The 25914-nt window shown below is 35.8% G+C and overlaps 1 protein-coding gene and 14 non-coding genes across 16 annotated transcripts; all 15 read right to left on the reverse strand.

Moving 5' to 3' along the window:
* Window positions 1-1167: 1167 nt before the first annotated feature.
* LOC139966092 (dymeclin-like) lies at window positions 1168-18651 on the reverse strand. 2 transcript variants are annotated; one of them, XM_071968794.1, is made up of 16 exons: window positions 18465-18651; window positions 16780-17030; window positions 15638-15731; window positions 14925-15167; window positions 14277-14402; window positions 11445-11578; window positions 10613-10801; window positions 9793-9980; window positions 9280-9405; window positions 8578-8632; window positions 8414-8472; window positions 7993-8087; window positions 7004-7121; window positions 5853-6035; window positions 5266-5382; window positions 1168-4504 (listed from the first exon to the last, which is right to left on the reverse strand). In XM_071968794.1, exons 2-16 carry the CDS (start codon window positions 16970-16972, stop codon window positions 4361-4363), a joined length of 2064 nt encoding a protein of 687 aa, XP_071824895.1. In that variant the 5' UTR covers window positions 16973-17030; window positions 18465-18651; the 3' UTR covers window positions 1168-4360. The 2 variants fall into 2 exon arrangements, with proteins under 2 accessions (XP_071824895.1, XP_071824894.1); XM_071968793.1 differs by lacking the exon at window positions 8414-8472 and having other exon boundaries at window positions 8519-8632.
* A 4445-nt stretch (window positions 18652-23096) lies between these two features.
* On the reverse strand, window positions 23097-23170 carry Trnan-guu (transfer RNA asparagine (anticodon GUU)). The gene has a single exon. It is a non-coding gene; the product is annotated as a tRNA-Asn (tRNA).
* Window positions 23171-23267: 97 nt separating this feature from the next.
* Window positions 23268-23341, reverse strand: Trnan-guu (transfer RNA asparagine (anticodon GUU)). Its single transcript has one exon. It is a non-coding gene; the product is annotated as a tRNA-Asn (tRNA).
* Window positions 23342-23941: 600 nt separating this feature from the next.
* On the reverse strand, window positions 23942-24015 carry Trnan-guu (transfer RNA asparagine (anticodon GUU)). The gene has a single exon. It is a non-coding gene; the product is annotated as a tRNA-Asn (tRNA).
* Window positions 24016-24112: 97 nt separating this feature from the next.
* Trnan-guu (transfer RNA asparagine (anticodon GUU)) lies at window positions 24113-24186 on the reverse strand. Its single transcript has one exon. It is a non-coding gene; the product is annotated as a tRNA-Asn (tRNA).
* Window positions 24187-24283: 97 nt separating this feature from the next.
* Trnan-guu (transfer RNA asparagine (anticodon GUU)) lies at window positions 24284-24357 on the reverse strand. Its single transcript has one exon. It is a non-coding gene; the product is annotated as a tRNA-Asn (tRNA).
* A 97-nt stretch (window positions 24358-24454) lies between these two features.
* On the reverse strand, window positions 24455-24528 carry Trnan-guu (transfer RNA asparagine (anticodon GUU)). Its single transcript has one exon. It is a non-coding gene; the product is annotated as a tRNA-Asn (tRNA).
* Window positions 24529-24625: 97 nt separating this feature from the next.
* Window positions 24626-24699, reverse strand: Trnan-guu (transfer RNA asparagine (anticodon GUU)). The gene has a single exon. It is a non-coding gene; the product is annotated as a tRNA-Asn (tRNA).
* A 97-nt stretch (window positions 24700-24796) lies between these two features.
* Trnan-guu (transfer RNA asparagine (anticodon GUU)) lies at window positions 24797-24870 on the reverse strand. The gene has a single exon. It is a non-coding gene; the product is annotated as a tRNA-Asn (tRNA).
* Window positions 24871-24967: 97 nt separating this feature from the next.
* Trnan-guu (transfer RNA asparagine (anticodon GUU)) lies at window positions 24968-25041 on the reverse strand. Its single transcript has one exon. It is a non-coding gene; the product is annotated as a tRNA-Asn (tRNA).
* A 97-nt stretch (window positions 25042-25138) lies between these two features.
* Window positions 25139-25212, reverse strand: Trnan-guu (transfer RNA asparagine (anticodon GUU)). Its single transcript has one exon. It is a non-coding gene; the product is annotated as a tRNA-Asn (tRNA).
* A 97-nt stretch (window positions 25213-25309) lies between these two features.
* Trnan-guu (transfer RNA asparagine (anticodon GUU)) lies at window positions 25310-25383 on the reverse strand. The gene has a single exon. It is a non-coding gene; the product is annotated as a tRNA-Asn (tRNA).
* Window positions 25384-25480: 97 nt separating this feature from the next.
* Trnan-guu (transfer RNA asparagine (anticodon GUU)) lies at window positions 25481-25554 on the reverse strand. Its single transcript has one exon. It is a non-coding gene; the product is annotated as a tRNA-Asn (tRNA).
* A 96-nt stretch (window positions 25555-25650) lies between these two features.
* Window positions 25651-25724, reverse strand: Trnan-guu (transfer RNA asparagine (anticodon GUU)). The gene has a single exon. It is a non-coding gene; the product is annotated as a tRNA-Asn (tRNA).
* A 97-nt stretch (window positions 25725-25821) lies between these two features.
* Trnan-guu (transfer RNA asparagine (anticodon GUU)) lies at window positions 25822-25895 on the reverse strand. The gene has a single exon. It is a non-coding gene; the product is annotated as a tRNA-Asn (tRNA).
* Between the last annotated feature and the right edge of the window lie 19 nt (window positions 25896-25914).

Raw genomic sequence — 25914 nt, forward strand, 5'->3', positions numbered from 1 at the left:
ACATTTTGACCCATAATTGACTTTTGATGACCTTGGATCACATAACGGTCATTTTGGAAAAAGGGCCCCTATTTCATTCACAACTTGTCCCAATATATCAGCCATGTCAGACTTCATGACTAGTTGTTGCAAAATTTAGCATAAGTTGTCAGTTTTTTGCACATAAGCAACCTTGAATGACCTTGGATGACCTAATGGTTTTTATCAAAAATGTTCCCCTGGATGATATGAAATCTGTCCTAAATGTGTTATGTGCTCTAATGTACACACACAATGTTATCGCTAATAAGGTATCAAAACCAACCTTTGGCCCCTCATGACTTGAGAACTGGATGTCCGATTGAAGAGGGAGTTGGTTTCCTACATAGTGCATAAAGAGCTCTATCAAATATCAAACTATTCACAAACTTTTTTTGTTTAGCCCTGTATCTCCTGAGATGAGCATATTTTTCAAGATTTGACATTTTGACCTCATGGTCAGATTTAGTCTGACACGCTGATTCCAAAAAGCAACATGACAAGTCTGAATGACCATCCTAACTGTACTTATTTTAACAAAAAACTTGACCTCTGATAACTTCACACACGAAGGTCGCACAGGGGTAAACCCATGGACAATTTTGAAAGTAGCTTTGAGATCCGATTATATGCACGAAAATTCAAATAACCAAAGAAACTAATACAGGTCACCGGAGGTCAACCTGAGGTCAAAAGGTCACCAATAATTGGGTCGACTACTGGATTACAATAGCGTAACTCCCAACCTTGACAGACATTTCGTTCTCAAGTTATTGCAAAAATATTAGCTTTTGACCCCTCATTGACTTTTGTTGACATTGGATCACATGACTGTTATGTTTGGAAAAGATCCCTTACCCCATTCACAACTACTCCCAAAGTATCAATCATGTCGGACTCTGTCAATGGGAGTTATTGCTTTATTTTAATATTGTAGTTTTTGGCCTCTAACTGACCTTTGGTTTAGTCCAACTTTCCCTTGTTGAGTTACAGTGTACTCAAGCCAACCTGACTACATAGGTTCATTTGCTACAGCAACGAATAAAAAGTTTTCCTTGCATGTTGTTTTTAAATTTGTAAAATATAATTTGTAAAATATGAAGAAATATGATGCAGCAGACAGAAAAAAGACGCTAACTTGACATGAAACACTTTTGTCATTGCACTTGTTATACAAAATTTTCTAGACATTTATGTACATTTGACAATAAAATTATGGTTTACAATATACATAACAATATCTTCCCCGTCCTTTTGTAAACTGAGAGAAAGAAACTTAAGTCTGTAATAAGGACTTTCCAAACAGTCTTGACATTATCAAGACACTTTACAACATTGTTCAGGTTCATACACGACTCGTTCATTATGATAAACCTCAAAAAAAAAAAATAATAACAAATAGTGTCTATTATTTATTTACAATCATTAATAAAGTGTTAGGACACTTGCCTTCCTTTATGATAAAGTCATGAAGATAGAGCTCAACCAAATCTGAGCTTTACTTAAAATGATCTTCATGTTTAACCCTAAATGGAAGAAGGTTGGTAAACAGTGAAACATTAAAGTACTCCTCCTGATTGTATCAAAATACAAAAGCCAAGATCTTGTGTCACATGATATTCAAGGTACTTGGCTTAAATTGCCAGCAATGAAATAGCTACTACAATGGACCTGATTGCCGTTTAGAGCTGGATAGCTCTATGCAAACTGGTGCTCCAAGTAAAAATCTTCACCAGATCACAAGAATTCTCAAGTGAAATATTAATTTAATATCTTCAGTCTTATTTTAAATTTCCTGTGGCAGTGACAGTTTTACTTCTATGGATCATTCATAGCTAAACAAAACCAATTTCTACCAACACAGGACCCACAAAATCCTTCTATTACTCTTGTAAATGCAAACAAACTTAAAGCTGTATTTTTCTGGCAACCAGCCAAAGCATACAACGAATCATAAGTTTGGTATATATGCTGCATACTTTAGTTAATTCTTCTTCTAAATGTAACTTTTCTGTTTCAGTAAAGGAAGACTGGAATACTACTCAAATTAACAGAATTTACTGAATTGAATGTAACCCAGATATGCCTACTTTAACCTATGTTAACTTCTGAGCAGCTTGTGGTCTTGAAAGAGATTATATGACACATTCCGAAGGAATCACTTAAATAAAGTAACAGCAGTTAAAAGGATTATTATATTGACTGTACTTCACAGTGGTAGTAATCTCTCAAAAGCTACTGAACATCACAGTTTATATTATACAAATGTAAACCACTGGTTTCATAAGCAGTAACACTGCAATACCCAAAGAGGCCAAATATTAAAGTCTATCAAACAACTTAGTTATTTTTTGTAAAAACTCAACTCAACCTGACAGTTGAAACAGAATTCAAGACAAGAGAATCTTGGTCCACACTGTCTGATGAAAGGCCAGGAAATGTAGGACTTTCTCTATCGGCAGAAATGTTAAGTCTGAATTCAAGATGATTGTGCTTGAAAAATATTTCAAATATTCGAAAACATTTTCCTTTAAGGTTAAACAGTAAAGCTTTATGAACTCAAGAGCACTTAATTGAAAACATTCTCAGGAGCAGAGTTTGAAAGGCAAATTCAACTTGAACAAAGAGGTGGCCCACAGCTTGATTTGGCAGGGGATGGGGGGGGGGGGGAGGGGAGACAGTAATATGTCTTACATTTCATCAAAGCTTACTGGGTTGAGGAGGGTGATGATAATATGGCTTAAAATTCGTAAATTTACTAAGAGAAAAGTGCTTTGAAATAACTGACTAACTAATATCAACTATTGACTATGTCAAACTAACAAACATGTTGTCTCAAGGTTAACTGAATGAAATAAACCTTCAAAAGACAGTCATTCTCTTGCGATGGTTGGTAGCTAAAGAATAAAAATGCCAAAACAAGCAAATCATTTCAGCTACTATGTTAAAAAATTATGAGAAGTTCTTGACAAAATTTTATCAAATTTAAAAGAGAGATTTTGTAAATATGAAATTGTACACACACATACTGTAACTAACAATGCTAACAACATGATCACACAAAGTCCTTAGCCTACAAATGATACCGGAACTATTGGCGAGGATTATTTTACCTTTGGTACTTTTTCTACTTTTGAATCTCACCATACTTTCATACGGTGGTTCTTACCCTCTGAAATATCTCTACTATCAGGTAGGACAGCATTAAGTTCAAAAAGTTTCTTAGTGTCATCACAATAAATAATTTTGCCTGAGAGAAGATGAGAAATGAACTGTTAGCAACCATTACTAAAGCAACCTGATATGTAAATGTATAAAGAATAACAAGCATGATGATTAAAAAGTGGCATTTTTGGTTATGGTCGCCTATTTACTCTAATTATTCCAAACTCACCAAGGATGATTGAAAAATAAGAATATCAATTTAAAAAGAAACCAAGACCTCATCCTTTAAGTTTCACTGACTGAATTTTTAATAGCAAGAAATGAAATAGTATTAGTAATTTCTACAAGTTTGGTCACCAGGACACTTTCTCATACCAGTTGTAATATCGTGTGAAAATCAAATCTGAACTGCTCTAGAATTGTAAGTTTTTAGTTTTTCTTCAGTAAATGATCTAGATTGTTATCAGAGTTTTAGCACTGCATTCTTGAGTGGCATAAACATTGGAAATAAAATCAAAGCAAAAGCTGAGATTATTCTAGCAGACTCATTACCAAGGCCCAGACTCTGACATCAAAGGAGAATCTAGCCATCTCGTCTGTACCTGCAGACATTATAATTGTAAGATTTTATCTGCTATTTCATCATTTATTCCTTGTTGGATTCTCTCAGCCAACAAAATTATAAACACAAACAAGTCTTCTGAATATACCACATTTCCTAGACGGATATTATCGTTTCTGAATATTGTTCAGATATTATTTCAGATAGAAGACCTACTACTGCGTAGATAAATGCTGGACAATATGGTCTCCTGGACATCCGGAAGTAACGTCTCTTTGCCGTTGTTCTCTGAGGCTAATCCTTCCACCCCTCAACCTCTGTCAGAATGGTATGACTTCTGTCTTTCCTTGATCATTGATCCTTGATCACACAGTTGGTGATCAGTTAATGATAGCTTCCTGACATGGTAAGTACAGCTTTTAAGAAACTTGCAGCAAGTCCGAACACCTCTATCTGTCTCTCTCTCTCTCTCTATTTGTATTTATCTGTCTCTAAATATTAGGAGGAGCTCAGGGAAAATAACTCTACTCTATCTGGATTCCAGTAGAGGTTAGATGAGTGGTAGCAGATAGTCCATACGTAAGTCCATGCGTAAGGGATGAAGAACTCTAAATATTAGGAGCTCAGGGAAAATAACTCTACTCTATCTGGATCCCAGTAGAGGCTAGACGAGTGGTAGCAGAGAGTCCATACGTAAGGGATGAAGAACTCCTCTGGTTGTTCTTCTTCTACGTACTTAAACTTCAGTTCCGGGAATTTCTGGTGTGGAGAGAAATATAAGAGTTGAGTAGTTTAAGATCCCTTGGCCATTGTAGTATACCTCATCCTATTGGTTACATTATTAAAAAAAAACATGAGGCTGGGACTCACCCAGGATAACCTGTCCCTGGGCCATTGTAGCACACCTAACCCTATAGGTTACATCACTATATCAAACATGAGGTAGGAACTCACCCTTAACCTGTCCCTGGGCCATGTAGCATACCTCACCCTATTGATTACATCACTATTTCAAACATGAGGCATGGACTCACCCTTAACCTGTCCCTGGGCCATTGTAGCATACCTCACCCTATTGATTACATCACTATATCAAACATGAGGCATGGACTCACCCTTAACCTGTCCCTGGGCCATTGTAGCATACCTCACTCTATTGATTACATCACTATATCAAACATGAGGCATGGACTCACCCTTAACCTGTCCCTGGGCCATTGTAGCATACCTCACCCTATTGGTTACATCACTATATCAAACATGAGGTAAGGACTCACCCTTAACCTGTCCCTGGGCCATTGTAGCATACCTCACCCTATTGGTTACATCACTATATCAAACATGAGGCATGGACTCACCCTTAACCTGTCCCTGGGCCTTTGCAGCATACCTCACCATATTGATTACATCACTATATCAAACATGAGGCATGGACTCACCCTTAACCTGTCCCTGGGCCATTGTAGCATACCTCACCCTATTGGTTACATCACTATATCAAACATGAGGCATGGACTCACCCTTAACCTGTCCCTGGGCCATTGTAACATGCTTTGTTTGATTAAATCCAGGACCTGACCATCTGTCATGTTGTCTCCATGATGTTGATCAAAGCGATTGGAAAAGTATGTAAGTACCTGAAAGCAAAAACAGATAAAACCCAGTGGGTATGGAACATCATACACAAAAAAAATCTCACACAAGACTTGTGTTACACAGGCATGCAATATTCAACACAAACTCTCTCCAGAGTTTCCAGATAAAATCCTTCCCCTCATCCCATACGGCCAACCCCCTCCCCCCACAACTTGAATTACCTTTGATGTTACAACAATCATATCTACAACTTACATTCCCAGATGGGGGACCCTATCAACCTTCCCTCCCCCCCACCCCCCTGCAACTTCAATCACTTCTGATGTTGAAACAATCATATCTACAACTTACATTCCCAGATGAGGTACCCCATCCACCTGCCTTTTCCTGCAAATTGATGAAATATATGTTACCTATATTCCCAGATAACAGTTACATACAGTAACTAATCAGCACATTGACAAACCATTTAAGAATGAATCACTCATTGCAGGGAATACACTTCACTTACCGTATCTATGTTCTGTATAATATCCTGAAACTTTGGATGAGTTTTGAATCCAGCAAAGAGTTCTTGTTTGTAGAGTAAGGTGTAGACGAAGTGAGGATTGTGAGCCAGAGTATTTGAGAGGCAGGAATTAATGATCTCCAGCACCATTCTAACCACCTCCTCTAACACAGCTAAGTCTGAAAGCTAAGAGAAACGAATGAAAAAGAAGGCAACTCCAGTAAATTAATATTGCTTCTCCATCTTGCAGTTTAGTTAACTCCAGATGTAAACTCTAAATATCATGTACATGTATATTAGTATATAACTGAAGTATACTATAATAATGATGTCATATCATGTCATGTCATGTAATGTCATGTCATGTCATGTCATATATCGTCATTTCATATCATGTCATGCTATGTCATATCATATCATACCATGTCATGTAATGTCACGTCATATCATATCACGTCAGGTCATGTCATATCATATCATACCATGTCATATATCATGTCATGTAATGTCACGTCATATCATATCACGTCAGGTCATGTCATATCATATCATTTCAGGTCACCTCACTTCACGTCACGTCAAGTCACTTCACTTCACGTCACATGTGTCACATCATGTCACATGTGTCATATAATATCATGTCATATAATGCACCAATATTCAATATAAACTCTACATACCATATATATCTATATAGTATATACACTCTACACCATGCTATAATAACAAGTTATGATGTAACTTTGTTATATAATGTTTCAATTCACAAAGGGTAACATATTCAAAAACAAATATCAAAATCTAATATTGGAGAGTTCCAACTCTCTCCCCCCCCCCCTCTCCACTCTAATCCCACGTAATGCTAAAAAAACAACTATGATAATCTCACAGAACCAATATTTAGGGGTTCTATAACTGACATTTCTTCACAGATAAACAGAGGAGGTAATTCTGAGACCAAACCTGTCATCAGCAGAATGTATAACATAATTTATTAGAGGTGGCTAAGGTATTTACGATCACTTCAGCTCTCATTTATTGATGAGATAGCATCTGGTTTCAAATTATCTGGTCTCATACACTGAATATAAGATGGAAACAGAAAACTTGGCAACTTTATGATAAACTTTTGATGACTACATTTCCAAACCTACCAAATCCTGCTGTTCCAATTCCTGGTCCTGCGTCAAACTTCCCTCTCGCTGAGCTGCTGCGATTGGTCGGAGTTGCGCTACAATTTTGTCGTGTTTCTTGATCAGCAGTTCAAACAAGCTGCACAATAAAATAACAAAATACAAGGGGAATAAAATATATTCAGTAGAACACAAACTAATTGGGTATGTTACAGTATGTGTACATTGAACTCTTTTCAATCAATCTTGTACATAAATGTAAATGTTTTCTATGACTTGTTCTAAAAATTTATTTCTATTGCAAACTATAATTATGAAAAGATGAAACATAATTTATGCCATTAAAAAAAGTATGAATTGTCCTCATATTTCTTTTAGAAAAGTTTTTGTTCAGACAAATCCCCAGCTGGACGAAACAAACTAGCTTTTGATATCAATTTAAAAAAAAAACAACAAGGAACAAACAGTGGGAGAAACATAGAGTGTCTAAAAGAAGTTTGTCTTTCAATAAATCATCCTGTTGAATTTGATAGAAATGATGTTTGAAGGTACGCACACAAATAACTAATAAATAAATATCAAGACTACAAATCATATTCAAAGTTAGTTTCTATAATGTATCCTAAGGTGTCTATGATTTGTGTCTTGTTGGTGTAAAGTCATAAGCTGGAATTAAACCAATGCCCACTTTAATACATACAGGTTGTAAAAAATCTTACACATCACCATATATGCTTCACCAAACTACACTGTTCTAATGTGTATATTGTTCATGGGTAACACATTCACTGAACATTGTGTACATATCATTATTTTTTAACAGAACCACACCTACAACAGAAATATGCCCAGAATAACTTTAAACAAAGTTCACATTATGTACATATGACTTTAGAATTTTTTTTTTTGGCAGTAATTTACAAATATTTGACAAAAAGCATATCATATGTGGTTATATTTGTGGCATATCATGAAACAAATTTACACAGTCCATTGCTGGTGACACCTACCTGACAATTCTTTGTGAGACGTACGGATGGAGAGAATGAAACTGAGAGGACATGTTGGCGAGAGCAGCAAGGCAATTGGTGTGAAGATATTTATCCTGAGAAAGGAAACAAGCTTATATCAATGAATATTCACGAGTCTGATCCATGATTTGCATATAGAATGACACTCTTCTGCATTGTTCGTACCACAATACATAGCAAACAGAATCTGCAGACTTCACGTTTACCAAAACAGGTCTTAAGAGATTAGACAATTGGGGAGATAAATGCACTTTTACTAATCTCTTGACAATTTTACCAAAGTTGCAAGTTGGTGACAAAAGTTGCAAGTTGTTGACATATACATATTGGATTACATGATCTTATAGTGAACCAAACTATTATTATGACATCTCCGATGACAGTATGGACTATAACTTACCCTCATTCTGGTCATATTAAACTGTATTGTCCTGATTACAACCAGGACAATCAGACCACCTAAGGTTATTTCACTAATAGCAGATCAGTATGGACTATAACTTACCCTCATTCTGGTCATATTAAACTGTATCGTCCTGATTACAACCAGGACTATCAGACCACCTAAGGTTATTTCACTAATAGCACGTTCTGTGTACCATGTGACATGTTTCAGCATCTACAAAAACAAAACAACAACAGAATGATGTGATTTGTATTAACTGGTATACCACAAAATAAAACATACTGAATGTGTTAACAATGTTCACAAGGTACTGTCACTTCTTTGCCATGAATGTCACTACAAGCTTTACACTGCAACACTGGGTGGTAAAAACTGCTTCACTCTGGCCATGGATTAGGTTTACAGGTATGATGTCGTTTCATTAAGAGAGCCACATCATACCAAACTCAATGACTAAGTACCACTGACACAAAATCCTGAATTCAATCTCACAACATGCATCTGTAGAACATACATAGTAACATGTAGTAACCAATTCACAATTACTGAAAGTTGAAAGTCTTCACAAGATTATTTTCTACAACCCTTTGATTTAGGGTTACAATTCACAGACTTAGCAATGACATGATAGGCTCTCTGCTACATCTTATATCATAAATGGTAGATTCTTTAACTCTATATCAAGTGTCTCACTTGTGAGAAATTGTTAACATATTCTATTGTCTATCATGTTGGATATACATAGTAACATGTCAAAGTGATTTATGTATGAATTTATTCAAGCTCAAATTCCTCACACGTCTGACTTTTTACAACGTAACCTTTCAAACATGTACAATGCTGTCGGATTCTGAACTCACCAATTCGTGAACACACTTGTTGAACGTATCATCTTCACTCAAGATAAGGAGCACAATAAGTGCCATATAAATGTGGTGTGAATTCTTTTCCTGGGCATCATACAATATTCTTAGTAACGGGATAATCTGTAACAAACAAGTTCAAAAGTTATCACAAGATAATCTTAAACAATTTATTAATATGATTTAAACTTTGAAATCAAAAGAACCTCCCCAAAAGTAAATGTTTGATATCTAAACATTCTGTGACACAAAGTACTTGTAAACAATTTTCTTCTCAGCCACAAAATAAGCTCTGATAGTGCTTAAAAGTTTTCTTTTAATTTCAAAAGGAAATTATTCTTTACCCTGAAAGTATAAAGAAAAGCAATGAAAACTGACCAGCAAACTGAAAGGAAATTTTTGAAGCCAAGACTTTCCATTCAATTGTTCTTCCAGCAAATAATGTATCTGAAACTATATTTCTGAAAACTATAATTCAGGACACCTTACATAAATCTACTTCATCCTTACCAGAAGATCTATGTTAGTTCTGGCCAAGATGAATGTCCTAAAGTTGATGTTTTGATGCAATAATGAATAGAGTAACAGGGTAGATTGGTCATCGCTGAGGTGATTGCAGAAAGCCTCGTACAGATTTGTAAAGTTGATCTTAAAGGGTGGTGGTGGTTGTCCTGTCATGTGTGATGGTAATCCTCCATCTGGTCAGGGAAGAGAATGACAAGTCATCCATTTTAGTTTTATTAAAATCATATATTTTGTTTCTGTTTACATAATCTTCTGTATCTCTGTATCATTCCTTAAATACTTGGTTTACCTAATGTGCTTGCATATCCAATCACATAAATTCAAGACTACAATATATGATCTCAACTTATTGTGATAAATTCAGTGTTTGCTAAATTCCCCTAGAATGTAGTGAAAAGAGATAAAACACACTAGATACAACAGAACTAGATACAAGAAATGCATCTGGTTCTAACCTAACTTACATCTTTGTCACAAATTTCACTGTCATTATGTGATGAGCTTAATGTATAAACTAATGACAACATTTATAGACAACAAAAATATATCATAAAATTCACAGGAAACAAGAACTACAGTTAATTGCAGAAGGAAAAAAAACTGTGGATTTGATGGGAAATGCATTAATTAGGAATACATTAGTTTCATAATGGAACGGAATAAGCTAGAGTTAAGACATTAATTTCTATACAATTCTAAAACATTTCAAAAGAATTAAAAACAAAAGAAACAGAAGAATGAAGAGATTCTCAGCCAATCTAGAGGACCACAAGGAGAAACATCATTAGAATATGACGAGATTTACCTTGAGAATTTGCAAAAGTGCTGAGTGCTTTTCTGTAGGGATTGCGAAGTCCTTTCTCCTGCGTGAAGTGATGAGTAAGTACCAACACTAGTAGCAAACTCTGATTGGCTAAGATAGCAGTGTCTTCTTTGATGCCCTCGGCATCTCCTCTGGCTCCGTAGCCTAAAGTGAGGACAGCCCAGAGGCCCGCTGAAGTAGAGAATACAGACATACAAGAATATTAAACACAGACATACAAGAATATTAAACACAGACATACAAGAATATTAAACACAGACATACAAGAATCTTTATATAAAAAAAAACACAGACATACAAGAATATTAAACACAGACATACAAGAATATTAAAAAAAATTATACAGACATACAAGAATATTAAACACAGACAAACAAGAATATTAAAGTGATAAAAAATAATTAAAAAATACAGACAGACAAACACACAAGAATATATATAAGTGATAATTAAAGCTCTCTAGCATGCATGATCCATGGATTGTCAGTTTTTATTTCTACTTCCCAGTAAAACATAGAATAGTTTCAAAGAAACAGTAACCACAAGAAGCATCCTTGATTTCACAGAGAGTTTATGATTGACAAATTTGTCAAAAGCCAAGAAACATTTATAATCTCATTTGCAGGATACTTCAGTTTAGGTTAGGCACGGGCGGACAGTTTGTCCATTATGTGAAGTCAAAAGAAATTATGTTAGTTTTTGTCTTTCGTTTACATTACCACTTTAAAAACATGTTACATATAGTAACAATTAAATATTCCATTTTTCATTTGATTGTTTTTAATTTTAAAATGTCGGAGATTTTGCTTCTGACCTGCTACTGCTGCTCCTAGTCCATACAGCAAACCGACTGATTCCTCTGGTTTTCCCAGTAATTCTGGAGGACATTCTTCATGTTTGATGAAATTGTCCAAAAGCATCTTAATAAGGATGTGAGCATCTTCGGAGCTATGGGCATGAAATATAGTCATTGTTTTCACTTTCATTCACGTAAGGTCAACATTTGCAGAGGGGTACTGTAGATATACATCAAATTACAAAAAGCCATAATTAGTGTTGCTACGATAATCGTTTTCAATATCGGTATCGGCCGATATTTGCAATATCGGCAGCATATCGGTATCGGTAAAATTTTGCCTAATTGCCGATAACAGCAAACCGATATTGAACTTTTCTTTTTAACAGCAGAGCTACTTCTTTATACTTGCAATGATTTGTTAATCTGTCCAAGACGATCCATTTCTTTAGCGTCAGTTAAACTCAGATTCATTTCCGATTAATATCCATGTTGACCTGACCCTCCGTAACCTCTAAAAACACGTCTACGGCGCGCGAATATAACCAATGACCTTCGTTCGTGAACCTTGGCCTACACACAGCATTAGTGCAGCATACATACACTGTACTAACCATTCATTTTCCCAAAGGCCTCCGTGAAAACCTTGAACATGATGCATAACTGCACAGTTCAGCAGTGTTGGAAAACCTTGTTAAATTTTCGCGAACACACTGACGATTTCCCGCCTGTGTTCGCCCAGCGAACACGCCGAGCATGCGTAGCGTGCGAGCATAAAGGCGTGGTGTCCAGGGGCCCGCCATAGGGCCTTGGTGGGGTCATGGGGGTAGAACCTCTCGTGGGAAAATTTTGGCATTTTTTGCGTGTCTGGCGATGAAAAAAATTCGCAGTTGCGGATGCAAAATACTGACAACTTTTTTTATTTTAATTGTCACGAAACTGATGAAAATTTTAAAATGACAAGTTAGAGTAGCTATATTATGTTATAAAATGAAACGAGATTTAATCTGTGTTTCAATCATTAAAAAAGTGCACTTTACAAAACCTCCGATGTTATGAAACAAACAACGTTCAGCAAAGCCCTGTTTCTAGACTGCCTAACAATGAATAGCGTGCACTATGCGTACATTTTTACAACTGCAATGTTTAACCCTATACCCAACTACCACGGTACATGTGCTGTGAATTTTCCCAAGTACCTTCACACACAACTGTGAGCTCATCCCCCGTGTAACACCTGTTTGTTAACATTTTTTGACACGTTGCCAGGGAACTTTTTAGTTACGTGAGATCCCTAACCGCCGAGGTGGTTAGGCTATTTGCCATACACTTAAGTATGGTAGGATATATTTTTTTCCGTATTTTTGGAAATTCTAGAAAATACTTTCTTTTCCCCCCGCTTAACAACAGATTTGGTCTTACGGTATATTCATAAATGGATGTACTAGAGCCTTGTTTACATGACATTAGTTGCATGTAGTACTATATGCCAGTTTTGCGTGAATTTTTCGAAAGTGTTTTGCTCGATCTTTCGTAATATTTGAAAGGTGTGCCACCGTACTCTCCGTACACAATTGGTCATTTCTCTACTGATTTTCAGTTTTTTTCTCTATTTGGTCAAGTGAATAAGTTGTACATTGAGTATAAACTCAATAAATTTTAACTTTTACATTGTGATCGACAGTTCGAACCTAATTAAGATGCAATTTTGCAAGCATACGTTAACACTGTAGCTACTTGTAAGTCTTTACGAATTAAGGCTCACATTTACTGCGTCCATTTTATTATCGTGTGCAGCGCTGCAGTGAAAAAGATTCCGGTTGGATTTCAATTACCATTTTCTTTTTCAAAATCAGGAAAAAAGTCATTCTTTTCAACTTAGGACAAAAGGAAAACAAAACACCATATTTTGTTGTTTACTTGAAGATTTATTTGTGAATGTATGCATGACTAAAAGTACGATTTTGCCTTTATTTTGTCTGTTAAAAAATATCGGTATCGTATCGGTATCGGACCGATATTGGGATGATAATATCGGATATTGGCCAAAACCGATATTGGTAATATCGGCGCAACACTAGCCATAATACCATTACAGTGCAGTTCATTAGGTTAAATGTTCAAATGTTCCTCTTCAAAAAAAAAAAAAGAGTTCCTCCCACTTGAACCAGTTTGTTTGTTCTTCTGTATACATATATTATATACATATATTGTATGTTTTGTGTTTTATTATATGTTTAGTTTATGTGATAATCTATCTGTTAACAGGTCTGTTTCTCTTGTATACATATATTATATGCACAGATTGTATGGTTTTTATTTTATTTTATGTTTCAGTTTATGTGATAATCTATCTGTTAACAGGTCTGTCTCTTCAGTTTACTGATATTATATACACAGATTGTATGGTTTGTGTTTTATTTTATGTTTCAGTTTATGTGATAATCTATCTGGTAACAGGTCTGTTTCTCTTGTATACATATATTATATGCACAGATTGTATGGTTTGTATTTTATTTTATGTTTCAGTTTATGTGATAATCTATCTGTTAACAGGTCTGTCTCTTCAGTTTACTGATATTATACACAGATTGTATGGTTTGTGTTTTATTTTATGTTTTAGTTTATGTGATAATCTATCTGTTAACAGGTCTGTCTCTTCAGTTTACTTATGATATACAGAGATTGTATGTTTTGTGTTTTATTTTATGTTTTAGTTTATGTGATAATCTATCTATTGACAGGTCGGTCTCTCTCAGACAATGATCTAAATGAGCAGTTCTTCTCTCCTATGTGACATAAATTAAGCTGCAAATGCAACCATCTATGTTTAATTTTTAATCTACCTACCAGGTTCCCTTCATGAAGTACTGCAGTAGGATACTCTTATTGTGTATCCGAGGTATGTACAGCTGTTGTGATAGCAGAATTAGTAGAGTGTTGATTGCCTCCAGATGAATAATATACGTGAAATTTCTGAAATTGAAAATCATAAATCATTGTGAAATTTTGAGAAATCTTTCTTCCGGGTTTGCTGGATCAAATCATAAAAGCACTTTATATTTGTTCTGTTAGTTTTCAAAAAGTGTGTAAAGATTAGAAAAAGTCGCAAATTCATATCTGATGTGAAATATGTGAGGTTCTGTACAAAGAAAAATAAAAATACACAATGCAATATGCAATGTATAAGGCATGTTAATTGAAAACTTTACCAAGCAAGGAAAATGTCTGTAGCATGACTTCCAAGCATGATGGAATCATTTGATGGAATATAATAAAAAATTCACACATAAAAATAGATATATCGAACATCGTTTGAAAAACATTTATCAATTTTAATGTAATCACAAGTGGATGAAGTTGTATTTGTTTTGCAATGAGTGAAAAAGAATGAATAATGCACACATGAGGTAAAGAATGCCCTAAATAATGCAGATCCCATTACTGATAACAATAACCCATTGTTTGATAAACAGCTTCATGAAGTTGATAACTTACAAGACTGGTACTTCCACCAACATTTTAATCAGAGAATGGATCAGTTTCTGGATGAGATTTTCTTTCAAGGGTTCTTGGTTCTCAGATGAAGCCAGCTGATTGGCTACTGGGACATCATTGTTGGCGTCGGACAAGACCGAGAGCTGCTGTAAGATACGACCCTCCGACAAGTTTTCCAGAAAATATTTCAAAACTCTTCTGATGATAAACAGGGCATTGTAGGTCTGCCATGTTAACACGTGGCTGTAGAAAAAATAAAAGAAACGGCTGGATTACAAAACCTACACTTATGTTACAAAACAACCCCAGCAAACACTAAGAATGATCGTACAAATGGTATCTAGAGTTAAAATGCTAGAGACAAACTGGCTTCATTTCATTGACAAGCACACGTGAGACACACACTGTAAGTAATCATACCAAAGCAACATACCAGGCAAGCTAGACCAACATGATATTAAGTCTATCCCATAGAATGTGTTCAAAGTCTATTTTTTCCTTATACACAGGTAGACAGTAACACTTGAAACAATGTTCTGAAAAGGAAAGCAAATGACTATGCACAACACACACACATTCTGAAATAACATTCTCTTTATGGAGATACAACACAAGTTGTAATTTTATTAGTATCCTTTGCAAAGTTTACTACTCTGCAGAGTATCGTGGACTTGAACCAACGACTTAAAGAGATGCAAGTAATGTGTACTCACTTTTCTGTTTTCACATAAGTTTTCAAGGCAATCACTCTTTCCAGAAATATTTCCACCAATGTACAAAAGTTTCCTGTCAAGAGATTCTGAGCAGCTATGGGAGAATAAGAATGATTGAGGAACAATATATTAGGTTCAAATATCATACTGAAACCTGAGTATAGCTTCATGCTACAGTACACTATCATTGCAAAGAATGCATTAATCAAACCAGTACCAACCCCACCCCTTCCCCTCGACTGCCCAACCTTCTCATTTAGATCAACTTCATTCAGTTTGTGCAAATACGTTTTTAAGGCCCATTAAGTACTGTAGCTAAATCAAAGACACCCAAGATATGTATGGTATTGACAGATAAAGAAATCTAGCATCTTACAACTTGTAACTATTCATTTTATACTAGCTTAGTGAAGTTATGCATTTTTTTTATTATTAAAAAAGCTAGAGTGAACAATAGCAAATGAAGATTGACAAAAGTCAGGAGCTTACATAGGCTGTGAGGCACAATAAGAGAAATCCACATGGGCCAATCAGTGGTTAACAGCAGCTTAGGAACTACTACTGAACTACAATAGTACGTATGCCACAATTTTGATGGTGAATATTCAGTGTATGATTTGCATAATATTTATGTTTGTTGTAGAACAAATTCAAGGAGTCTTGTGTTGTACCCTTGAAGCAGAGTGGATCTTCAGTTTACATCTTTACTTCTGTTGGTCTCTTTGCTTTCCATAACCTTTGATGGCTTAATACACCTACATTCTGAATCTTGAACTACTTCTGTCTTATATGCTACCTTGTTTTCATGTACTTGGGGTAGTGTAACTCTGATAACAATTTGAATATTATTTCACTATTGACAATGTTTTAAATGTTATTATTTCACTGTAAAGGAGAGAATGTACCTTGCAACAGTGACACCATTGAAGATCAGATTAATACAATGTCTTTAATCAAAAGATACTCCATGTTTTTTTCCACAGACTATTTAATCAAACAAAACTCAATGTTATTTCCATGGACTATATATAAGCTTTCAGATAGTTTTCAATAGATCTAAGCAAACTACAGTCGACTATTAACTTCAATTTTGTAATCACTACGACTGTGATATCATCATAAAATAACAGAAGATAACTCACCAAATGATTTGCACAGTTCAACAGTTGCCTCTTCAAGAAGTCTTGCATCTGATGTGGTGTGTGGAATATCAAAGGAGTACGACAGAAGTTTCTTCCAAAACTCATCTGTCCTAGGAATTGACTCCTTTCCAACCAATTGCAACAGATATTCATTGGCATTGAGTTCAGCCAGGCTACTGCTATTCACACCCATTATAAATCCTATTTACGTTGTTTCTCATTCACATGTACAATAGTGTGCTGTAACTAATCTGATGAGAGAAAAATATATGAAATCATGTATCAAATGTGCACACTCATTCACTTGGTATTCTGAACTACTACAAGCAAAAGGTATATATCACACAAAAGTATATACATTTATAGACATGTATTCCAAACTATGAATCAACCCAATGCATAGGCAATATGCATACATAAATACATAATTTAATATGGCATTCTATGCTACTAATTGCTGACACTGCAGAAATACAATTCAAGTTTCAGGTAATATTACAGACAGTGCAAAAAACACCATGTTGAAATCTTGTGACATACTTGAAGATAAATTATAGCAAAATGACAGATACTTTTTACAAGAATTAAAGAGCTCCCAAGTGCCCCACAACTGGCGGATAAGACACGCATATGATGTCGCAAATCCACCGAACCTCACAAAGTAGTCAAAACCTGCATCTGGCTGAGTTGCGTGTCACAAACTTACAAAGTTCACACACAACGCACATATGTTCCGTCACAAAGTAAAGTTAAATATACTGCAATTGATAACAGGTGCATGCTACCATTTTGCATATAGAGGATTAAAAAAATGGCATGTTTTCATTTTCAAACTGCAAGTGGAAAACCCCTGGCCCTTATGTTCCTTTGCCATTTTGCAGATCACATGATGACCAGCATTTGCATCAGGAAAAGTTGGGAGCTGTGGAATTCTATCTAAATATTCATCCTATAAAAGCTGGAAGGACAACCCTACTAAATTTGGGAAGCAACTTCATCAAGAAGGCAAATTCTTCAGCTAAATATTATTACATACTCACATGCATAACTTCAAAGACACACCTACTATAGTCTTACTCCTTGGTCAAGTCTTAAGGATTTCTCAAAATCCAATCAATAACTTAGGCATATAAGGATAATATCTGTCTTTACAACAATAAAATAGAAGAAACTTTTCATTAAGGAGTTGTTGCATTCATGTTGTAAAGCCCTTATTCCAATCTTAGGTACAAGAAGACCCTATCATCAACCTCCATAGGCTTCATTAAAGAGGATGCACTTATTACTAAGTGAGACCTCCTGCCAAAATGTGAGTTAAAGATGATTTGTCTCTTTTATGTTAAATTGCATGACCCTTGGATATCACCAGTAGCCTCCTGAAATGGTAGGCCTTAGATATGTTCATGGTCCAATGTCCTTATAACATACTAACTTTGAAACAATAACATAATACTCAATATTAGCATACTAACATGCCTAGCCTCTGTGAGTTGGTACTAGGCCTAGGTAGTACTACAGTACTATTGTTTAGCTTAAGACTAGCATAGGCACAAAACCTTTCACTACTCTTAAGGTTGTCTTACTCCTAGGGCTAGGACTGCTACTACAGTAGGCTAGGCGTAATAGCGTAGCGTAACCAATTGGCCTACACTACAGTATGTAGTATACCTAGTTTATACACTCACTTATCTCGATCGATCACTGAACACATTAAGGGCTAAAATTGAACTTGCACCATTTTTATTCACAAGTAGAACTCATCAATTATCCTGAAAATACTTGAAATTGTTTTTTTGTTCCTCCAATTGCTTGAATTCGTCTGGTGCCTTGGTATACCCAAACCCAAACACGTCGACACTACAACTCCGTAAATACTCATGTTGCCATAATTCAGTACAAATTCCATGACAAACTCTAGTATCAAAATCGGCTAAATGAAAAATGAAATTTAGGCGAATGCAATTCTTGTTCTTTGGGAGTTCGGACTGTCGAGCAGATTCACAGGCATCGGGAACATGGGGATGGTGAGGTAGGTTAGGGGATGAGGGGTGGTTAGGGGGGTTCCATTATATCGATCTAATATATATAGTCTAAATATGTCCCAGAATGCACCATTTGACTGTAATACATATATATATATCCCTAGATGTCAAAGCACAAACAACCAACAACTTGAAGTAAAGTTGACACAGAATTGAGTTATTGTAGTCGCTTGAAGAGACTTGATGTCTTACCGAATGAAAACTCATCTGTTTGGCCTACTCCTATCAACAATGACGTAATGGGATGGGGATCGGTAAGAGAGCTACTTTTTAATTTCATAAAAGCCATCTGCGTATTGCGTTAAAAAGATACAAAGAAAATTCTAAATCAAAGTGAAAGATAAAACTTTAAAATATAAGCTAGCATGTATGGTTTTTATTTTTGATCAACGGTTTCATTATGGGCTTTGATCATAAATGTGAAATATTTGTCAAGTGGAAGAAAATATATATATTTTTGTATTTTTTACAGAAGAGAAAAGGTCTCTTGATTTTGATAGTTGTAACATCAATACCTAATTAAAATGTTACGTATAAGGAAACTCACCATTGGTGACTGTTTATTTCGGATAGTATCATGATGGGGAGTATGACCCGGGGAGGAGGGCGTGAGGAGAAGGGTATTTACCGCTGCCAACCACTGCTAATTTCATTACATTTAGTAGTTTTCTTCACATAAATATTACAATGTGAATTGGAAGTGTTTTTGCAAAGCCTATACTGGCTTAAGAAAACAGAAGACTCCCAAGAAAAGAGAGAAAATAGTGAAAATATTAATAATAATAATAATAAATAATACGTATCGGTTACAACTATATATATGCAAACTCTGTAACTCTGCCCCTATGCAACTAGATCAAACTTAATAAGAAATAATGCTTTCTTTGGAAAGACGTTTTCTAAATATGGAGCTTGTTTTCTTAGTTTTTAAAGCTATTGAGTTCCATATTTTGGTTGCACGGTTTCTGAGGCTTAACATACCAGTACGCGTATTATATGAGTTACAATGTGCGTTGCTAACCGTTCTTGTATTATAATTATGGAAATCTCTGTTGCTATGTATAAAGTTTCGAAAACTGATTGGTAATAATCCATCCCAAGCCTTGTATGTAAATGTCGCAATATTAACTTTTATTATGCCATCTAGTTTCAATAAATTTAGTTTCTTAAAGAGGGGGCTCGTATGTTCACGTGGTGCTGCGTGAGAAATATTTCGTATTGCACTCTAATTAATTGAAAAATACTTGTACCAGACCAGATAATCAAGCAGTAATATAGATGTGGTGCTATTAAAGTTTGATAAAGCATTCTGAGCATATTCTTGGAGAAGAAATGTTTTAGCTTTGCTAAAATACCTACACCTCTTGCAACGCTGGTACAAACTTTTGTAATATGGTCACTCCATGAAAGTTTACAATCAATATTATACTATATTATTACTAGAAATTTAGTAGTTGATACTCGTTTAATTACTATACCGTCCATTAGTATCATTATTCCAATTAATTGTTCTTCTTCCATTAAATACGATATAATTAGTTTTGTCTGCATTAGGTTGATAACTTATTAGCAGCAAACCAATCAGCAAATTTATTTAGTTCAGTATAGAGAAGGTATCATGTAATCTATGTACTCGTTCGTAAATAGTATTAACAATCTTTGACACTTGGCAAATGTCGTTGACATATATTATGAATAACAGTGGTCCTAATATTGAGCCATGTGGAACACCACAACGGGTTACAGCTTGTTCGGAATTTGAGTTTTTATATGATGTATATATATTGATATCTATTGGGTAAATGACTGCTTAACCAGTCAAGGGTTGTTCCCCTTACACCATTAAACGATAATTTACTTAGCAAAATGGTATGGTCAATAGTATCAAATGCTTTGGAGAGATCAAGAAACACTCCAATACTTATTTTTTTTATTATCAAGACTAGTACATAGTTTTTCAATAGCATTTGCCAGAGCAAATTCTGTAGAGTGCTTTGGGCGGGAAGCCATATTGTTCATTGCACAGGATATTATACTTGGTTAGAAAATTAAAGATACGATTGTACATAAGGCTTTCAATATATAAGTTTTGAAAAACATGATAATAAAGAAATAGGAGGTAATTTTTATACACATCTTGTTCACCTGTTTTGAAAATTTGTATAACTTTAGCAATCTTTAGTTTATATGGAAATGTACCAGAAGTAAAAGATAAATTACAAATATAAGTCAATGGTTTGGCGATAAAGTGAATAACATTTCTTATTATATCTGGTTTAAAATCGTCATATCCAGCTGCTTTTTTTTTGGTTTCATGCTGGAAATAGCAACTGTTGTAAGTTCTTCCTCACTGACAAGATTAATGAACATAGATTGACTGTTTCTGTTATTATTATGAATAAGATATTCTGTACTACCGTTATACTTTTAATATTTCTTGAATTAATTCATTGAATTAATACTAGGCTTAATTCTTACTGATATAGTCCTACTTAAATATGTGTATACAGGCATTGGTAAATAATTACAACTTATCATCTCTTTGTCCCTTCACTGTTTATCTCCTACCTCTCCTTTTCCCCTGTTGCTTTCTTCTCTCCATCCCTTGTCTACTAATCCCTTTACATCTATATCAATTCACCGTGCTCATTAACTAATTGTCTGTATTCTGTGCATGTTTTTGTCCCTTCTGTTACTGTAATTTATCATTTAGCCTCTGAAGAAGATCCTGCTAGGATCGAAACGTCAGGCCAACTTACTTTACAACTTATCATACAGTTAGTCGGTTCAAAACCTAAATTGCTCCATCTAAATGGTACTGGCAAGTATAATCTTTGCCGACTAAAAGTAGAATATTACATTTTCCAAAAAGCTAAAAATCATTGATCTAAATTGTTATGGCTCATGTTAACCTCATATTCAAGACGTAACTTCTTCTTTAGAGAAATATGAAAATATGCTGTAATATTAAAAGTACCACCATAATAAATAATTTCATTACGGCTTTTCCATGGTACAGATACAGTTTAGTATATAGTCAAAAATGATACCATCTTGATTTTTTGCATTAAGACCCAGACCAAATAATGTTCCTTAGGTCCAATGATAATGGCTGTCAATAAAATGTGGTTTTGTTAGTTTGTTGGTTAAATCTTCCCAAAGGGGTAATATTTTAGGGCAATTTATAAAAAGGTGATGTATTGTTTCAATCTAACTTCTGCAAAATGTAAAAAGAGGAGAATAAATCATTTTGAATTTATACAATTTCTCATTAGTAAATAAAATATTACGCATTATTTTATAATCGATTTCAGCATCTGTATTACTCTTAGGCGTTTTAAAGACATTTTCCCACCTAGTTTCAAAAGATAGATCTGCACAAGTTTTCTTCCAATAAATTTCACCTTTAGGAAGTACGTAATAGGTCAGATGCCTGTTTACAAGTTAATACAGCACCATCAATAGTTTCACAACCACATCGAAAATGAATTGCGTATATAAGTCGGATTGTGTAGATACCACCCTGTCGGATGAATAGATCTCTGTCAACCAGTTCTCGGGTAATACATTCATTATCATAGAAATCATCGTTTGTACTTCATTCTAGGAAATGGGATTATTGATATTAGTAAGTGTTATGCATTCACAAACAGCTTCTAATGGCAGTTGTGTTGGGACGACCTCATACATAAGGTCACCAACCATTATTATACCCCATCAATAACAATGCTGTTAAAAAGAGTTTCACCGTTCTTATCGCGTAAGAGAGGGTTATGGAAAATTGATTGGATAAGCATCTCCTCTCGTGTGATAGGTTCTACAGAATAGCCCTGTGTAATATTATTCCAAGCAAGAAGCAGTTCTCTGGCAATATGTTGTATAGTATAAAGATTTAGCCTGAGGATCCACTTCAAAATACCAAATCCAAGCTTCATATTTTCTTCTTATTAAGAAAATGTAACATAAATTTCTTAAGTCAGCCGAACTCGTTCGGTAACCGATTGCGCCACTGAAGCTTGCCTCATAAAGCAACATTTTAGGCTTAGAACATGGTATTATTTTAGCTGAATTAACTGGATATGAGCTTTCCAAGTTTAAAAAGAACTCATGCTCGCTCTCGGGGGGGGGGGGGGGGGGCTTGAACAGCCGAACGCGCTAACCGATTGCGCCACGGAAGCTTGCCTTACAAAGGAACATTGTAGACTAAGAATATGGGACTAATTAAGCCGAATTAACTATACATGAACTATTTAAAAAATCAAAAGAACTCAAGCTCGCTCCCGGGTGGGCTTGAACCACCAACCTTTCGGTTAACAGCCGAACGCGCTAACCGATTGCGCCACGGAAGCTTGCCTTAGAAAGGAACATTATAGACTAAGAATATGGGACTAATTTAGCTGAATTAACTATACATGAACTATTTAAAAAATCAAAAGAACTCAAGCTCGCTCCCGGGTGGGCTTGAACCACCAACCTTTCGGTTAACAGCCGAACGCGCTAACCGATTGCGCCACGGAAGCTTTCCTTAGAAAGGAACATTGTAGACTAAGAACATGGGATTGATTTAGCTGAATAAACTATATATGAACTATTTAAAAAAATCAAAAGAACTCAAGCTCGCTCCCGGGTGGGCTTGAACCACCAACCTTTCGGCAGCCGAACGCGCTAACTGATTGCGCCACGGAAGCTTGCCTTACAAAGGAACATAGACTAAGAATATGGGATTTATTTAGCTGAATAAACTAAATAAACTATATATGAACTATTTAAAAAATCAAAAGAACTCAAGCTCGCTCCCGGGTGGGCTTGAACCACCAACCTTTCGGCAGCCGAACGCGCTAACTGATTGCGCCACGGAAGCTTGCCTCATAAAGGAGCATTGTAGACTAAGAATATGGGATTGATTTAGATTGTCGAATTATTCTATTTTGTATTGTTATGTAAATACTTTTCTTCTTTCCTTAATACAGGGAGTCTTCTACTTTGTTAAGCTGTTGTACGCTTTTTGGAAGACTTCCTTCACACTGTAAATTTACACGTGAAAAACAAACAAATAAATCAAATCAAATAGATAAATAAACTATACATGAACTATATAAAAAATCAAAAGAACTCAAGCTCGCTCCCGGGTGGGCTTGAACCACCAACCTTTCGGTTAACAGCCGAACGCGCTAACCGATTGCGCCACGGAAGCTTGCCTAATAAAGGAACATTGTAGACTTAGAATATGGGACTAATTTAGCTGAATTAACTATACTTGAACTTTTTAAAAGATCAAAAGAACTCAAGCTCGCTCCCGGGTGGGCTTGAACCACCAACCTTTCGGTTAACAGCCGAACGCGCTAACCGATTACGCCACGGAAGCTTGCCTTAGAAAGGAAAACTGTAGACTAAGAATATGGGTCTAATTTAGCTGAATTAACTATACACGAACTATTTAAATTATCAAAAGAACTCAAGCTCGCTCCCGGGTGGGCTTGAACCACCAACCTTTCGGTTAACAGCCGAACGCGCTAACCGATTGCGCCACGGAAGCTTGCCTTAGAAAGGAACATTGTAGACTAAGAATATAGGTCTAATTTAGCTGAATTAACTATACATGAACTATTTAAATTATCAAAAGAACTCAAGCTCGCTCCCGGGTGGGCTTGAACCACCAACCTTTCGGTTAACAGCCGAACGCGCTAACCGATTGCGCCACGGAAGCTTGCCTCATAAAGGAACATTGTAGACTAAGAATATAGGTCTAATTTAGCTGAATTAACTATACATGAACTATTTAAATTATGAAAAGAACTCAAGCTCGCTCCCGGGTGGGCTTGAACCACCAACCTTTCGGTTAACAGCCGAACGCGCTAACCGATTGCGCCACGGAAGCTTGCCTTAGAAAGGAACATTGTAGACTAAGAATATAGGTCTAATTTAGCTGAATTAACTATACATGAACTATTTAAATTATCAAAAGAACTCAAGCTCGCTCCCGGGTGGGCTTGAACCACCAACCTTTCGGTTAACAGCCGAACGCGCTAACCGATTGCGCCACGGAAGCTTGCCTCATAAAGGAACATTGTAGACTAAGAATATAGGTCTAATTTAGCTGAATTAACTATACATGAACTATTTAAATTATCAAAAGAACTCAAGCTCGCTCCCGGGTGGGCTTGAACCACCAACCTTTCGGTTAACAGCCGAACGCGCTAACCGATTGCGCCACGGAAGCTTGCCTTAGAAAGGAACATTGTAGACTAAGAATATAGGACTAATTTAGCTGAATTAACTATAAATTAACTATTGAAAAGATCAAAAGAACTCAAGCTCGCTCCCGGGTGGGCTTGAACCACCAACCTTTCGGTTAACAGCCGAACGCGCTAACCGATTGCGCCACGGAAGCTTGCCTCATAAAGGAACATTGTAGACTAAGAATATGGGATTGATTTAGCTAAATTAACTATACATGAACTATTTAAATTATCAAAAGAACTCAAGCTCGCTCCCGGGTGGGCTTGAACCACCAACCTTTCGGTTAACAGCCGAACGCGCTAACCGATTGCGCCACGGAAGCTTGCCTAATAAAGGAACATTGTAGACTAAGAATATGGGTCTAATTTAGCTGAATATACTATATATGAACTATTTAAATGATCAAAAGAACTCAAGCTCGCTCCCGGGTGGGCTTGAACCACCAACCTTTCGGTTAACAGCCGAACGCGCTAACCGATTGCGCCACGGAAGCTTGCCTAATAAGGAACATTGTAGACTAAGAATATAGGACTAATTTAGCTGAATTAACTATACATTAACTATTGAAAAGATCAAAAGAACTCAAGCTCGCTCCCGGGTGGGCTTGAACCACCAACCTTTCGGTTAACAGCCGAACGCGCTAACCGATTGCGCCACGGAAGCTTGCCTTACAAAGGAACATTGTAGACTAAGAATATGGGACTAATTTAGCTGAATTAACTATACATGAACTATTTAAAAAATCAAAAGAACTGAAGCTCGTTCCCGGGTGGGCTTGAACCACCAACCTTTCGGTTAACAGCCGAACGCGCTAACCGATTGCGCCACGGAAGCTTGCCTTACAAAGGAACAT

Source organism: Apostichopus japonicus, chromosome 4 (assembly GCF_037975245.1).
Source record: "Apostichopus japonicus isolate 1M-3 chromosome 4, ASM3797524v1, whole genome shotgun sequence".
Lineage (NCBI taxonomy): Eukaryota > Metazoa > Echinodermata > Holothuroidea > Aspidochirotida > Stichopodidae > Apostichopus > Apostichopus japonicus.